Raw genomic sequence first — 17,330 nt, forward strand, 5'->3', positions numbered from 1 at the left:
AAAATCCAGGATGTGTCATACTAGGTTGGTTGACACTGCTATGCTTTACATCTTGGATTAAAGCTGAAGCTGCTTTTGAAGACTCGATTTGTCTTATCGCTTGTGGAAAAGAACAGAGAAGCTGAAGCTTGTGATATATTCAGTATTGAAAATTAATCACCAGCACAATTATTCATTTGGTTTTTGTTAAAGGTGATTCTGTTTATATGGGAAAAGCTAGTAGGTATTAAAGCAGTAGTGCTTGTGGAAGCATTGCTTATTCTTTTCTACAAGTAACAGAAAAGTTCATAAGTCTACAGAAAAATAGCCAATAATTCATTTGACAGGATTAACAGTCAGTAAATCCATGACGATTAAATGATTTATAAAATTTAAAGTCTGTTCACCATAACTGAATCGACACGTGAAAATGTGCTGAGCTTTCGAAATGTTGGAAATCTTTTACAAGGGTTAGTGTTTGAAGGGAAAAATCTAAAAGTTGCCCATATTGACTGACTTCAGATGCTTTAGATTTTAATATTTTGCCCTAGTTTACCATCTTTATGAAAAGTGTAAGGCTGGTCATCTTCTGGTTGACTCAAACGTAAGTGATATGAAGTGGCTTGCCACTGCATAAGAGATTGAGGAAGTTGACAGTTTCACCTATCTTGGGTCCAAAATGTCAAACACCGGGGATGCGGAGGTGGAGATTGGAGCCCGACTCGAAAAAAACAGCCAGGCCTTCGTCTCACTCAGAGCACATGGACGGCAAAAAACATCAGTCAGAAGTTCAAACTGAGAATCTTCAAATCAAACGTGATCAGCACCCCTCCTTTACTTCTCAGAATCATCGAAGATGACCAAAACGATCAGTAACAAGCTTGACGTCTTCCAAAACAGATGCCTTAGGTGCATACTTAACATCTTTTAGCCAAATACCATCACCAACGAAGGACTCCACAGAAGAACTGAAACCGAGTCCATCACCATGCAGGTTCAACAAAGGTGTTGGCGATGGATTGGACATGTGCTCCGCCAGCAGACAGCAGACCTCTCCAGAGTCACCCTACATTGGACACCAGACGGCCAAAGAAAACGAGGCTGCCCAAAGGAAACTTGGAGGAGAACAGTGGAAAGGGAGATGAAAGGAAAGGGCTGGACATGGGGTCACCTGGAGCGGGTTTCAGCCGATCCACATCGGTGGTGGACTCTGGTCGAGCTCTTGTGCAAGCTGATGTATGAAGAGGAATAGATAGAGTCACTGTACTGTGAATGAATTAAGACTGAAAAGGTGAATTAAGTCACGTGTGGTTTCTTGTACCATTTATTTTGGCTGGGTTTTTTTTTGTTTTTTTTTTTTATGGAAACTCAACAGCCTGATGAATAAAGGTGAAAGTGTAAAGGATGCTTCTAACATCACAAAGTGATTGCCACAGCTTTATTGACTGTTCTGTGGGAGAGACATGTTTCTTCATGCGGTTTGGTTAGCTACGAGGCTGTTTCCTAAGTTAGATATGTCATCACATTTTTGCTTACTTTTATGTGGCCACGAATAAACACATCCACATTATCAGTTGCTCTATAACGTGCTGACTTTAATCTTTATCCAGAATTTGCTCTACTGAAATCAGTAGTGCACTTCCTACACTAAATTTCTGCATGTCTGCCATCTATAACTTCTCTGCAACAGCCATTTGGATCAAATTTATGCTGACAGTTTTGTTTTTTGGTTTCTTTTGTGTGTGTTTTTGTTTTTTGCTTTTTTTTTGTTAAAGATGGCCTCAAATTGCAGAAGTTGCACATATATATGTGCATGTATGTTTGTGGATGCTGTTGAGGCTGGCAAGTGGATTTAGAGACCCTTTCTGCTGTCGTTGTGTTAGGCTTAATGGCTATGTTGCTGTGCTCTTAGGACCTAATCACCATTGAAAACCTTTATTGAAAAGGTCAGGATGGAAACCACTGTCTTCAAATTTCTTTTAAAGCTGAATTACTTAATGTAGTGTTTATTTTTAAAAATTGGCGCAGTTCTCGTTTTGTAATGGGAGATGTTTGTGTGAATTTCTTCTTTAATCACTCAGCTGATGAATTAACTTGAGATCGAGGTGCAGCTTCCATATAATATTGCTTTGCCCGCATCCTATGTTATTGGTGGCACTGGAAAATATGAGAAGACTGTACGCCTATTTGTGTAAATGCACTTTATTAAGGCCATGAGTGGTTACTGAAGTCATTCACAAACCTTTCCGTTGTTCAGCTATGATGCAAGTGTTCTGAAAACTATAGTCTTTTAATCTATTGCAGGTGTTACATCATTCATACTGCAAAAAAAAAAGGGAAAAAAAAAGAACCCATGACCTTTCAAGTCTTACACACAGCTGCTGAGGTGTTATTAATTTGATAGTCTAGGAACCATTCATATACATATGCAAGAATTTCTGAAATAATGACACTGGTTTCATTGGAAATTTTGTATTTTAGAACTTAGGCCCTTTATTCAATGATGCTTTGTATGTATGATTTGTTTAGATCTGAATGATGGAAACAGGAAAATTTTTAATGTTTGTTTTACATTTTGTGCTATTGACCTCATTTGTAGTCCTTCTTTTTGACAGGTTTGATAAAGTTCTTAACAGGATTGTCCTTAAAGATTGGCCATATTCATTCAACAGGTGAAAAGGAACCTTCATCCCAGGTTGATCAATTAAATGGTACTCAGCTATATATAAAGCCAAGTACCACAGTTACCAATATGATTTGGCTGTCGGAACCGGGCTATTTTCTTTTGCAGCTTTACTATCATCTGTGGATTCCACTGCAGTAGTTTTTCTCGCTGTTATCAATACCATCGATAACAAAATATAAAGACCGGAAAAAATATAAAGACTAAAGCTGTGACCATAAAATGTCGGAATTAATAATGTTAGGCAAGACATTGTATTCTTGAATACTATCTGCAAACTTGCACCATGTGTTGCATTAGAGAAAGGAAGAAAACAAGTGGCTTGAGAGAGGTTAAACACTCGAGAAGCATATGGAGGTTTAATGGTTGCTATTAAATCATAAGCTGAATTTCATATACATGGTGATTGATTTTATAGACTACTATAGAAAGCATAACATAGATATTCACATTTTGCCATTCATGCTGTAATGCATACAAGACAACATAAGAAAAATGTATAAATGCAGCAAATCTTTTTTGACAACCTCACAAAAGATAGGTGTTGAATGAAGGTGATCTTTTCAAAAGAGAGGCTTTGAAACCAAGGAAATTGATATCAGAATCTGTAATTTCATAATCCAGTACAAACAAGCCCATAGCTAACTTTTTCAGTTGAAGATGAGTGTTAGATCTGTCTCAGCATTTTATGTTGGCTTACCAATCCTTGCTTTTTTATTTATTTTTACGTATAGGATTTTGCTTGGGTATGGCTGATGAGTTCATTTGGTACATCTCCAGTCATTAAAACAAATGGGATTTATTAGTAAGGGATTATTAACCATAGAAACTATACCGTCCTCTAACAGAATGTTGTTATAGGAAAATTTAATTAAGGAGTGGTAGTACAGTTTCAGCCATTGTTGGTACGCTTGTCTGCTTGCACAAAGCTCTATAAAATATTCTAATATAAATGTTCTCGCCATTCAGTCACTTTTTATGATAATGCCTGACTCTGTGTGCAAAAAGTCTGAAAGGTGGTCAGAGAAAGGTCACTTTTACAGAGCTGAGCTAAAGGGAGGTGTGAGGAAGGAGGCAAACAAGTAGCCGAGCAAATAGAGCATTGCTTTTACTGTAACAATCATGCGTAAAGCTGCCACTTTTGAAGTCGGACAGACTGAGCAACACAGGTACTACATCGTAAGTATCGACCTTAAAAGTCTGAAGCTATGGTCATGAGAAGAGGACCATAATAGAAAACGGGCTGTTACATCATCTGGTTTGTTGGGCTGGGTGTATGTCAGGATTGCAATGAAGGTGACGTTGCACAAATAAAACCAATTTCCCAGAAATTTTTGTTTAATGCGTGATTGAAATAGGTCTTGGATGTGTAATCGTGAGATCATAGCTGTGGCTTTTTACATAATAATTATTATTAATTTTTGATTGTTGGTGAATAATGAGTGCTTTCCAAGAAGTAGAGATACCTGCCTGATTTGTGTCATCTGATAGCTGGTGCATAATATTTTTGTGCACATTTATAGATTGTGTAGAATTGAAAAAACAAATATGAAACATGTTTAATGTACAGGAAGCAGTATGCTCTTACTAGGACTAATTTGTCTTTTGTTGGTATCAGAGCAAAGCAAGATTTGTAGACCCCTTTCAGCTATTTGTCTAGTATCAGTGTAGTTCTTTATCTCCAAATGAAAGGGGTCATGGTAGTTGATACAGCACAAGAAAAACAATCATGAAAATGTAAACCGTAAAAACTAAGTTTGTTAGCTGATTGCTTTATATTAATCATCCTCTTAGTGCCTTCCGACGTGATGTACACCTGCTTCTAGGGATGGAGTGCATCCATATTCCTCATTCCTTTGTTGACATGCTTGGCTGTGTGCAAATATGCAGGCATTACTTTGTTAATCTGCTAGTCCAGGGGTGGACGAAATTGAGAAAATTCAAAAATGTCGCTGATGACAGTTTAAAAGAGCTACAGACATTAGGCATCTGTATCGTAGTCGGCGAAAGTGGTAGTGGTTGATTGATGTTGTGTTACAAATACATGATGTCATTTCACCAGAATCATTCGTACTCAAGCCTGTATAACAGTGATCATTTCCCGAAACTTGTGTCCAAGGATGTATCAGAGCGAGTTGACCAGCCAGGTCCAGTACGTGACAGCTAAGGTCATGGTGACATAGTGTAATCCCTGTATATAAGGACTAGGAATCTAGGAGCAGAGATGAGCGACAACACACCAAGAAGGGCCGAGCGGCGAGCTGACAGGAGGATATCCGCTTTCGATGGGAGTAAGGTTAGATAATTAAGTTAAGCTTAGTGTTTGGGCATGTGTTTGTAGTATAATTAATAAGGTGTTTAAGAAAGTACGGTTTTGTTGGGTTATAGATAATGGTCATTCGATGTTTGTTGATTGTTACTCTTCGAGGAGCAATGGGCCGCAACGCCACCTCACCAGCGGACCCGGTTTTGAGCACACCTCCCCCCACCTTCTCGTTCCTACAGGTATTGGGAAGGAAAATGGTGGGGGTGGACAAGGGGAAGGGCTGGTTTCCATTCTGTATGTGTTCAAAATGTCTCAGTCTGTTGGTGAGGTCTTGCAGTTGTTTATTAGTGTCTGCTAACAAATCTGTGTCATCTGCAATCTGCGTTTTGCAGATGGACCTTCCACCAGTTGACATGGAAGTATAATGATTGTGGAGGGTTTTGAGCATAATGTTCTTCTGGATGTTAAACAGCACTGGTGATAGGTTACATCCTTGACGTGCACCTACCGTGGTGCAAAAGTAAGGTCTTATTTGGTTATTCAGCAGTACTGTACCCTTATATAGTGCTTCGGTGGCTTGAACGAGACCTTCGGTATTGAATTTTCGCATCACATTCCATACCCCTTGATACCAGACGAATGCCTTTTTAAAGACATTTAAGTTATTGTAGAGGTCCTGTTGATGCTGAAAATGCTTTATAAGGATGCGACAGTTGAAGATCTACTTTATTGTGCTCTTCTGCTAGCAGTTCCTCTGCAGCGTTGCTGATGTGGTTCTATGTGACCTTCAGCATGACTTTGCTTAGGTGGCTGATAAGGCTTATGGTTCTGCAGTTGTGTTTGCTGTTTCCTTTTTTTTCTGGGGGTTGGGGAGGACTGGCTGCCTTGCTGTGATATGTAAAAGACCAACCTCCCCCCTCTCATTCGTGTGTGGGGGTATTACTAGTGACTGCATCCATTTTTTGCTTTCTCATACTTTTTTTTGCACAGAACAGTGAGTGCCTTTGTAGTTTTTTCCTCCATCCTGCTTGAGCTGCTCACCTGGCACATTCAACGCCTCGGCGACTTTTCTCCCTTTGGACTGTACAGCTCTTTAGACTGATCCCCCACCAGTAAGAGAAAAGTAGTATGTACTTTCCGATGTTAAGTACCTAAATCTCGACAACTGAAATTTGTGGTTGCAAGCTGTATGAAGAGATAACGTGGTACTGACAGCAAAGTCAACAATATGCGGTCAACTTCATACCAGGATTTCACATAAGTGACACGTGTTTAGTCAACTGGTTTCCAGTATTACATCGTGGGTAATAGTGAAAACATCAGTGTCACTGTGACGAGCAAAACAACCGCTTACAGTGTAAGCTCAGACTTTTCCAGGGCTGGAGAAAATTAGTGAAAAAGACGCGTGATGCATCATTTATTCTGAAATAACAGTTGGCAGCGAGAGAACTGTTGCAAGATATACGTCGATTTAGAACCATAAATTTGTTGCACAATAGATATTATTACAGGAACGAACATTTTGTTACTATCATATGGACAGGGGTGTCATGAGGTTGGAAGTTCCACCAAGTGAGCTCTGGTGTTGCTACCAGTACACACAGGAAGGCGAGATCATGAACTCGCACTGACGACTGCGAGCTGAGGAGTGCTATTCTCTAAGGGCGAAAGGGCTTCAATAAGAGATATATTAAAAAAAAACTGGGTGCAGGATTTGGTATCTGTTGCCATTTAGTATTGATAGAGATTGGCTTTGTTAAACACTTGTACTGACTTTTGTTCCATCCAGCTTACCATAAAATGTGGTTTGCAGATTAGGATATTTCAGGAAACAACGGTGCTGCTGTTCTTCAGAGCTCATGAATATTGATGTGGTAAAATGGATATTAGCATAATGTGGTTGGGGGAAAAAAAATGAAAGTATGCTTCACAGCAACAGCAACAACAAAAGCAAAAAAAATTTGCATAATCTAATGCTTTTACAGCTTGTCTTGAGAAGGGCCTGTTCAGATCCTACATTTCTGACTTGATGAAGAAGAAAGCAAGTCGTTCGCACTCTTAAAAAGAAATCACAAGATAAGGACTGAAGTTTTCTTATGAGGCCTCAGTTCTAGACACTGACAGACATCACAACAGTGATGAAAGATCATTTTCAAATTATTGATCTTGTTGCACCCGAACTGTTGTTAGTGTAGTCTGCACATCATGAAGACATCCTCGAATTGTTTTTCAGTGTTATTAAAATTTTCGTACAAGGCCCTTATTTTCAGTTTAGTTAGAACTGAATAACCGTGTTGGTGATGGAAGCACATTTATGTCAGCTGTTAAATGTGGTTGTGACGATTCACCGCATTGATTGCTCTTGAAACATTGAGGCGGTGTAGAAATGAGTATTAGCCATAGAGACAACAGGTCCGTACAGTTAATTACATTTTATTGCTTTTTTTTATGTGACCAGCTTGAGAAAAGGTAAGTCAATAAAAGTTTGGGTTTTAATTCGTGTCGTGTTCAGTTTTAAAGTGGAATGTACAAGGCACCTGCCTGCCCTCCCTACCTCATTCATTTTAAAAGTCTGAAGGAACAATTTGTTTCCAGATCAGATCGATTTCAATTCAGACCACTGTGTGTGTGTGTGCTTGCGCGCCCTTGTTTCAAATCTCTGCATGGTGAGGATGAACCTGTGTCGAAAACATGAGACCGTATCAAAACTTCACCTAGATTTGGGAAAGTAATGTCTTGTACTGGTCACACCAATCACTTTCAAGAATTTAGCACTTTTTTTAAAGACATTTATTTGATGTCGAAACCCATTAAACATTAAAAGTTGTGGTGATGTCTAAACATTGTGCTTGAACGGTAAAACCGCGTGTTCACAACTAAAAATACAGTACTTCTAATGGCGACAGGAACGAAACACAGGTTCATTAAGGTGTACGAAATACATGCATCTTCAAAGCTGCAAGCTGTAGGGAAGTTCCGGAGTCGCGACTTGCTTTCTTCAGAATTAGTATTTTGACCTTGTTCTGAACATAGGTGAGGAATACTTGATACTGATATAAAATTTGCATTTTCATGGACAGTTTTTTGGCCAGAACGTGAGATTTATACAAAGGGGGTTAAACTCAAGGTGGATGGAGAAGCAAGGTAAGTAGAAGAATGAATGGTGGCTGGCTTAGGGTCCCAACGACAAAGACTGATTGTGGAAACTGGATGATGAGTGGTCAGAAGGTTCTGTCTCATTGGTATAGGCAGAAAGCATTCTTCATAACTGGGCACAAACACAGATGTAGACACATTGAGGGACGAGAGGTCCTAGCAGGAGTGTGAAGTTAACTGCCAACTGTTATTTGCTTAGGTCATGCATTGCTTTTGGTAATTTTTTTGTTTTTACCTTGCAGAATGAAGATTAAAATAAATAGCAACATAGCAAATTAAACGTTTTGTTGCAATGGAGTGTCACATGGCGTGTGGTGTGCATCTTGACTCTACAAACGCAATTTTAAAACAAATCTTTGCCTTTTTTTTTTTTCCATACTCAGTTTTCTCCTCATACCGAGGTTTACAGCGACTGGTCTGTTTCTAGTTGAGTAACATCAGAGTACAGTATAATGAAAAATGTTAACCCATTGGAAACTTATAAAAAAAAAAAGGAAATCAGTCTCCAAACTTCTTAAAATTGCTAATTACTGTTTATATATATATAACTTGGACTAGCAAGTAATTAGAATTTCAACTGTGATCTTGCAAGGACCATTTTCTTCAAAATGTCGAGCACAATTAAACAAAACTAAGATCAGGTTGCAGAACCAGCACTGATCACAGATAAGGAACTTAGTGGTGCCTGCTGCCCCTTCCCTCAATCTCATTAAAGATTTTAACATGTGAGAATTTCACTGCTGATGCCAAGTATGATGTGTGGTGACCGTGATGTTTGACAATTGACGGCATCGAGATCAAATGGCAGCGAGTAGTGACAGCTGATTATTTACATATATACTGGGGTTGGCGGGTATATTAGGCGAAGTATCTGTCCTGGGTAAATATCACATCAAATTGACTTATTGCTGACATGTTTACGAATAAGTTGTCTTGGTAGGAAAACGTCCCAGGCAGGAGACCCTAATCCAGTCTTAATTTAAAGAAAATGTATGTTTGATAAACAAGAAACCAGATGGAGTGTTAATATTTGAGAAGCAGGATAAAGCAGATGTGATTTAGAGCCAATAAACTGTAACAACAGACTTGATCTCTTGTACCTCCATCAGTACGGTGACTGTTTTTGTCTTCGTCTTAATGGCTAAACCGGAAGCTTACTCCGCTAGAAGCCTGGTTACAAAAAAAGTTAACTCGGAGAATTTGTGTACAAGCAGTTCAGAGAGATAACGACTGTCAATAAATGCAGCAGCTTAAATGGACAGTAAGTCAAATACGTTACTTTGTTGTCTCCAAAAGCACGGTTTGTGTTAATCATTTCTATCATAATTATTGTTGCTATAACAATTTTTATTCGTGTTAAAGCGACAGATCTGTGTGTGTGGTTCCCGCGACATGTTTGCATCGCTATGAGGGTTCACTAGCGAACTGGTATGATGACTTTTATTGTAGGGTTAAGGAGATGAGCTTACATTAATGTTCGTGTCATGAATTTTAACCAACGGCGAATACATCTTTAATAATTTATCGTAACTCAGGCCAACCTTAGTATACTGCGTTGAAAGGACAACACGAACGCTGTGCAAAAATCGCTGAAAATGGAACATATAGTATCACAAATACTCCGGTATTTTATGACAAAAAGGCGCGAAAATATTATATTCACGTTTTTTTTTCTTAATCACCTGGGAATGCCGGGAAAACAGACTAAAAGGAACCATTTCTAAAAATAAAATCTGTATTGCAAGAGAGAAGATACCATCGTCGGTGAAAGAAAACGGCCAGGGCACAATGTTCTGTTGCTGTAATGTTCTCATCAACATTTAAACGGAGTTTGTACTTATTTAAGAACAAGTGGATTAACTTTGTTCCGAGATCTGTATATACTCAGCATTGTTGAAACGTTCTCACACCATACTCAAGAAACAGTTCAAAATCGTTCTTTATCCAATCACTTACACAGTACAGACAAGTCTTGGACTAAAAGTAAAACCAGAAAGATTTTCCTACAACAGTGCCAACGAGCTCTTACAGCTAACTATGCTGTTTTTTTTTTAAAAAAAAAATGATAAAGGTCAGGCAGCACATATGCAACATTCACGACTTATACACTGATTTGGGTTACAAGTAACACCAGTGTAACAATGGACGGGCGGCGTGGGAGCAAGTTGAAACAATAGGTGGGTGACGAGTGATCGCCGATGGGGCGGGGGGGGGGAACGGACGACAGTCCCCCTTGATTGACGACACGGTCACGGCCCCGGGGTCGCAGGCGAAGTTAGAGATAATAGCGCAGTCACCACTTCACAGGTGCGGGTGTTAATTGAAAGACCTGTGCGGAATGTGAGAACCAGACTGATGCAGGCGATCGGGGCCCGGGGTAGAGGGGGGGGGTGTACGATGGAGCAGTAGTGGAATTGCGCAGTGGTCAGTAGTTGCTTCAGTATTAGAGCGATAGCGTCAGAACCAGGCAGATTGAGTGGCGAGTAGTCACGTGTTCTCTTAGTATGTAGTTTAGGGTAGATGTGTAGTCGGGGCCTTTTCCCAATCACACGTGTAGGGTCTTTGAGCGTCGGAGAGTGAAAGTGTGTTGTGTCGAGGTTCGCCATGTGGCATTAAAATTCAACTCGAATACGCAAGATTAGTAACAGAATGATACAACGTAGGCTGCAATAACCGTCATTTTTGTCCATTAAATTTTGATCTAGAGAAGGTTTAGTTTTTTTAAGTGCAGTGTTCGGTTTGACTGGAAGACGTGCATCAGTTTGCTGAGCCAGACTCACTGGTACAAATACTACTTGTGCAACTGAACTCTCCAGTACTTTTCTTCTGCTCTCCTAGCGGCAGGCGAGAGTACCAATATTTGAAGGCTGATATTTTGAAAAGTAAGCGTAATTATGTGCTTATATTTGTGGAATTAATATTTTAAAATTAACTTAACCCGAACATAACGAAAAAAATGTTCGACGTGTTGTGCCTTAAAAAGAATTTTTTTTTTTTAAGGGTAGTCATCAAATTCAAGCGCGCATACACATGAACGTTGGGGGTAGGGGGGCGTATTGGGGAACCAAAGAAAACCACCATCTGTCAGTCCAAATATGGTATCGCCCGTGCGAGGGAAGGTAGGAGTACAGGCTGTGTTGACTAATTGTGTCCAGTCGTCTCAAATTACTACTCGGACAAAAGGCGGGGTAGAGATCGGAGGCACCGCCGACTCGCCTGGCAATAAAACGTGTTCCTCACCCAACCTTTGTACTTGCCGTAGGGTCTGAGCGATGAGGCGAAACGACTTCTATCGGAACATACTGTCACAGGCTCTAACCTAGCAATGCAATGTCTTTCTGAGCCGAGTACTTGGTGTTGGCATTTAGAAAGCAGAAGTGAAACGGTTTCCAACTGAACAAACTGTCAGGGTTAGGACTGAATATATTCTCCACAAACATACAAAACTAGAATATACAAGGGAGAGAAGAATTAATAGCGCAAGTGACACGAACATTAAAACAACTGAGTTTTCAAACTTTATTTTTATTGCTCTTTTGTCTTTCTCTCTGTCTCTTTTCTTTCTTTCCTCATTAGCGGGGATATCAATATTTGGCTTGTAGTCCATACTGACATGTACGATCTATGCATTCCACCTAAGTTTTGAGTGCGACGTGCATGTAGGCTAGTGTCCATACTGTAGTATTATTATTTTATTTTCCATTTTTTATGTATACTTTGTTTTAAAATTCAGTTGTGTGTGTATCATTTCCGCTGTTCATCTTTTTCTCCTTTTTTTTTTTTTTCTTCATTTTATGGAGAATACATTCAATTGTCGGCCCTAACCCTAACAGTATGTTCAGTTCCAAAACGTTTGACTTCAGCTTTCTAACCGCCAACACCAAGTACTCGGCTGAGAAAGACGTTTTTATTGCTCGGTTTATCGCCTGTGATCTCCACCCTGCCTCAGGGCCAGAGAAGCAGTTAGGGAAATCTGACCGCTGGTACACCACCTTTGCACCGGCAAAACCATTTCAAAAATACGCCCACTTCGACTTCACCTGTCACTCTAGCAGACGCTTACAGGTATTTAATTCGCACGCGTTTTCTTGAGGCCTAGAAAGTTACATGTAAATGTATGTGGGCATTAAAAGTACAGAGTGTTAATTTTAACAGAATGAGTATAATACATGTAGCACTCTAGAAGTGTACTGAGTATGTAATTGTTGTTGTAAGGTCAGCGTCGAGCGACGCTGCCATATTTCCCACGCTGGCTGCGTCCGTAGGTAGCCAACCTTGTGTCCAACCGCGACCACTGGCCCTTTCCCATGCTGGTTGAGTTCAGGGTAGCCGACCTTGAACTGCCCACCCCCCGGCCACTGGTCTATTGTTACACCCGCCTGAAAACTTGGGTGGAAACAATGACCAGACAGGGCGAGGGGGGCAGGGGATGGAGGGATCGACATTCTAGAATGTTCTGAGGGTAGGGAAATAAGTAGCGGGGCAGACAGTGGCTTGGATGCTGTTGAGATTTGAGAGAGAGAGAGGAGGCAGGCCTGCAACCGAGAAAAGAGTTGAATAAAGTAACTCCAACGTGAGTAAATCCATCTTGTGTTTTCCTGTACAACGTAGCCCAACCCTACGTAGCCATTTGGACGTATTGGTTACATACAAATATAGCAGGAGAATATTAGGGGTGATAATAACCGTCTGGACAGCCTGGAACATATAAGGGGCGGAGGTATTACGGCGTTGGCACAAGGTTGGAAAATAAGCAACAGAATATTAAAGGAGGGGGGAAATAACCATCGAGCCTCAAGAAGTGACGGGATACTTTGTTCCCTTGGCATTGACCCCACGTCCGGCGAGCAATGGCGATCTTCTCACAGTTGTCAGATGCAGAAAAACAAGGAAAGAAGAGCACACCGGTACGATATGTTTATGGGAGGGATGAGGTCTAGAAACCTTACAACCGTTTTAACAAGGAGTATGGTAATGTTATTCGCTTGTAAGCCTGACTGTGTATCGTCAGCAGGTACATGTGCTTGTCAATGGTCCATTGTCTGCTCCACGTGCCTGGGGCAAGTTGCACACGCCACCGACGCATTTTTTTTTTAAGCATCCCGGCGTGCTATACGATTGGCCACACGTTAGTGACAACGATTTACACTATACTTGGAACAAAGTAACATTAATAGACAAAACATCTATTAGGAGTAATTAAGTGGAAGGAACCGCGAAGGGAAGAAAGGAAAATGTTTCAACATCAATAATAACTTACAAAATTTAAATCAGCTTTCGCCACAAAGCAGCCCTGCGTACCTATGGTGAGCGCACGCGTACTTGCTAAAAAGATAAACTGGATCTTCTAAAAATAAGTATTTTGCAATAGATAGCAACGACAAAGAAGGATATTTAAAGTTCAGATTTCATCGTCATGGAGATGGTAGATGATTTGCGACCTTGAAACTTCGAATCGGGACGACAACATCTAACGTGATATGCTTGATTACATTTTTGTCGTCGTTGTCAAGCCGCCATTTTACAGGCACCACGGTGGGCAGCTCGAAGATTTAAAAAAAGGCGCAGTGGATCGTTTTTAAACAGGGAGGTAAAAAAAGGTCATCGCTATTTTAGGACGTTGGGGAGGGTGGTGGTGTCAGTGACCTCACTTTAGTGGGAGGCAGCTTCCTTGTCCAGGGACGCGGGACTGAAGACAACGAACGAGCTCCCTACTCGGCCGCTGGCGCCTGCGAAAGCGTCACGTGATGTGGAACTGCCAAAAATAGACCTTTGCTCTCGGTGACCGCCATATAAGGCTGGGAAGCCGCCATCATTAGCATAGCGTGGCAGACAGGTTCAGCAGGACGGACGTTAGATTTCGAGTTTGCATTGAGGTTAGTGTTGGCTTCGATTCTTTTTTTCTTTACTGCAGGCAAAGAAGGTAACATAGCAGCAATTCGCCGTTTTATTTTCCACTATGTTCTTTTCTTCATGATCTCCTTCAGTCACTTTTTAAAAACAAATATTTACTCTTTGTCTTTCTCACCACCGGGTTTGGCACCGGTTTTTTTTTTTTTTTAAACATCAGGTCGACTTCACTGAAATAGGTTCCATCAGGCGATATTTCTTTATGGAGTCAAACATTTGCGAACCAAAAAAGTAACAGCCAGTCAACAAGTTTTCTTGTTTTGGATGTGAGGTTTTCTTTCATGAGTGGGTTTGATAATCACACAGCAGTCGGTAACGTCTCGTGATTTGACTGTGGCGGGAGAAAGTTACACGCGTGGCAGATGTGACTTCGATGGGATGTGAGCGCCGCAGGGTTTTCTATTTCTATATTCTTTCAAGTATTGTATTTATGTTCTCTTCATCCTTTGATAAACTTCATGTATAATCATTGTTGTCAAACCCAGGCATGTCAAACCGAGTAAATCCCACCTGAAGTATCTTTCGTGCTGGCAGCAGGCCGCATGCGGCCCGATGTTTGATATGCCTGGTCAAACCTTTAAAAATTTTCCATTCATTGTATCTGTATATATGCCTCACTAATGAATGTAGAAGGAATGGGAGTTTTATTATAATTTTTGTCATGCGTTTAAGATAAAGAATTCTTAAATCTAAAACATTTTCAAAACAATGTTTGCTATCGCTGGCAGTCACAAAACAGTGCATATATGCATATGCTTTTATAACACAGATTTGTTGAATTTAAACAATTTCACATTTTCGTATGGCTATGGGGGGGGAGAATAGTTGCCTGTAGTTTTAGAATATATCTGGAAGGTACCTTAAACTTTTTTTCAGGATAAGTGTATTTGTATAGATGTTGCTCTGTGTGTGTGTGTGCGCAATACATGTGTACTAAAACCAAAAAATATCTTTTGTATGTGCTTGCATAGGAATTGGATTCCATTTCCAGCGCTGGTGCACACCATCTCCCCTGTTTGGATTTCCAATATGCAGGCCAAGAAGACAGCTGCACAGAAATACCTGTGAAGTCTGAAGTAAATGATGATGCTGCTGCTGCAAGACGTGGATTGACAAAGCTACCTAAGCAAAATGGAACTGACTTCATGTTTTATCCTGAAGATTATGATCAAAGAGTGCTAGATGGGGACATAAGCTGCAAAGTTTGGGAAGATGAAGATAGAGAAATGGTGTCAGATAGATGCAGAAATGAAGTTCATCAGAAAGTTACAAAATCAGCATTAAATTTCTCAAGAGATCCAGCTGGTTATGAAATTATAGGTGCTTTGGAAAGAAACGGGGCTCAAGCACAAACTCCGAAGATGTTGATCAGGGATTTGAGAATAAATCCCCAAATACAGATCTGACTAGCCACCACCCAGGAATGTCTTCAAATTATCAGCCCTCAGCAGTTCATCCTGTGGTTCCCTTAACAGCTCCCATTGCCAGGGTTGCCTCCAGTTTGGCCCATCCCTTGTCTACGGCTATGCCCAGGGTAGTTTCTGCTGCACATGCTGCTGCCGCCATGTTAGCACAAAGACAACAGCAAGCAATGATGACACACATGATGCGGCAGAGATACATTCGTCCTGTATTACTTCCTGGGCGTTTACTACCAGTCCAAGGTTCTCGACCTGCAGTCAGGTAATCAAGGGTTTAGCATCTGAACTAATTTATCATTTTACGCCAACATTTAGCTTCAACAGATGTTAACCTTTAATCTTGTCAGATACTCTGTGTACCCCTAGTCTCTCATTTAGTGTATTAATAATTTTTTTCTGAAGTATACCATGCAAGGTCAAGTGATGCTATGGTTACAAGATGTCATTCCTCATCATGAGCTAAAGCCTTTTCAAATGTTTTTAGTCTCCCAAATACAGGGATCAGAACTGTTTAGTCATGGAGGGAAAAAAAATGAATGCTTGTAATGAACACAGCATATGTCAAGGTACCAGTTAATCTTTGACAGTGTAAGCCCATTCATTATTCAACACCAAAGATTTTCTTTTCAAGCTTACCTTATAAAAAGGTGGGAGTTTGGGTGATAATGTCCTGTTAAGAACAACTTTATTAAATTTTTGCTTATCTGGTTGTGCACATTGAGACTTTAGGTTGTTTTATGAAATCATCTGCTTTGAGCAAAAGTATTGTTAACAATTCAAAATATTGCTAAACAAATCAAATACTATTTGGTGTGCAGAGTTCGTGTGCGGTGGTCTAGACGGATGATGACTCAGAGGAGTATGTATTGATTGGACATGATGACCTGACTACCATTCATGAAAGTGCTGCCTTCATTCAACACAAGTATGATTGAACCCAAGCCAGTGCTAACAGGAACATCAGGACATTGTGCTCGTTCACAAGGTATGTATTGTTCAGATGAAAAACTCTTTACCCATCATGAGTTTTCAACCCAAAAAATTGGAAGTACGATTTTACAGCTTTTCATAAGTCTAAATCATTTTCATCTGCTGTGATGGCCAGTGGACAAATTTACTAGCATGGGTTTAAGTGGAAAATATTGAACAAAGACATTCTTTTCATTTTTTTAGTTTTCACCACTTTCCCTTATGGGTGACTTGATAAAGTAATGTATTTCAATGCCAGACTGCAAGACATAAACGAATTTATTGAATTTATCATCAGTTTTAAATTTTGCAGTTTCTATAGTGCCTTGACATATTTGGAGATAATGGATTATTTTGTCTTTGCTCATATGTAATATATAGGTTCAGCTCCTTTAAATTTTACAGCGATAATGTTTGTTTTGTCATGCAGAATGCTGTTTGACAGTATGAAGATGGAGCAAAATTCTTCTGAAGAGCAATACCTAATGTATGTGGGTTTTTTTAATAATCATTGTGTTTTCACTAAGGTGTGCCCAGCTTAGCTAATCTGGGTGTTTAAATCGAAGAATTTGTTTTTTAAGTCACATTTTCAGTTTGCTCAAGTCACCCACATTCCTTAAATCATTGCTGTTCAATTTGTTGCTTCTGTTGGGAATAGAAATGATCTTGTTAATGTGTATGCCTATGCACACACATGCAGAAAGCGCGTGTTTTGTAAACTTCTGATGTTGCTAAAATTATCTTTTATGCAGTTTTCCTGTTGTTTAAGGGGGATTTTTTTTTTTTTTTTTTTACACGAATGTTATTACTTGGCTTCAAAATGTCGCTGTGGAATATTTTGGAGATAGCAGTGTATAAAAATCCACAATGTCACATGCATTATGTACATTTACAACATGATAGTAAGAATCCAGAGGCGACAGATCCAATAGAGTAGTTGCAATGT

The 17,330-nt window shown here is 40.0% G+C and overlaps 1 protein-coding gene across 2 annotated transcripts in view; it reads left to right on the forward strand.

Annotated features, from left to right (window-relative positions):
• Positions 1-16,871, forward strand: part of LOC112565845 (non-POU domain-containing octamer-binding protein-like) — a 32,394-nt gene extending 15,523 nt beyond the window's left edge. For both annotated transcript variants that reach the window (XM_025241674.1, XM_025241675.1), the window contains exons 9-11: positions 14,966-15,677; positions 16,234-16,400; positions 16,815-16,871. In XM_025241674.1, coding sequence (XP_025097459.1) covers positions 14,966-15,400 — 435 coding nt within the window. In that variant the 3' untranslated portion in view covers positions 15,401-15,677; positions 16,234-16,400; positions 16,815-16,871. The remainder of the gene's footprint in view (positions 1-14,965; positions 15,678-16,233; positions 16,401-16,814) is intronic.
• The last annotated feature ends 459 nt before the right edge of the window (positions 16,872-17,330 follow it).

The sequence above is a fragment of the Pomacea canaliculata genome, linkage group LG6, assembly GCF_003073045.1.
Source record: "Pomacea canaliculata isolate SZHN2017 linkage group LG6, ASM307304v1, whole genome shotgun sequence".
In the NCBI taxonomy this organism is placed as follows: Eukaryota; Metazoa; Mollusca; class Gastropoda; order Architaenioglossa; family Ampullariidae; genus Pomacea; species Pomacea canaliculata.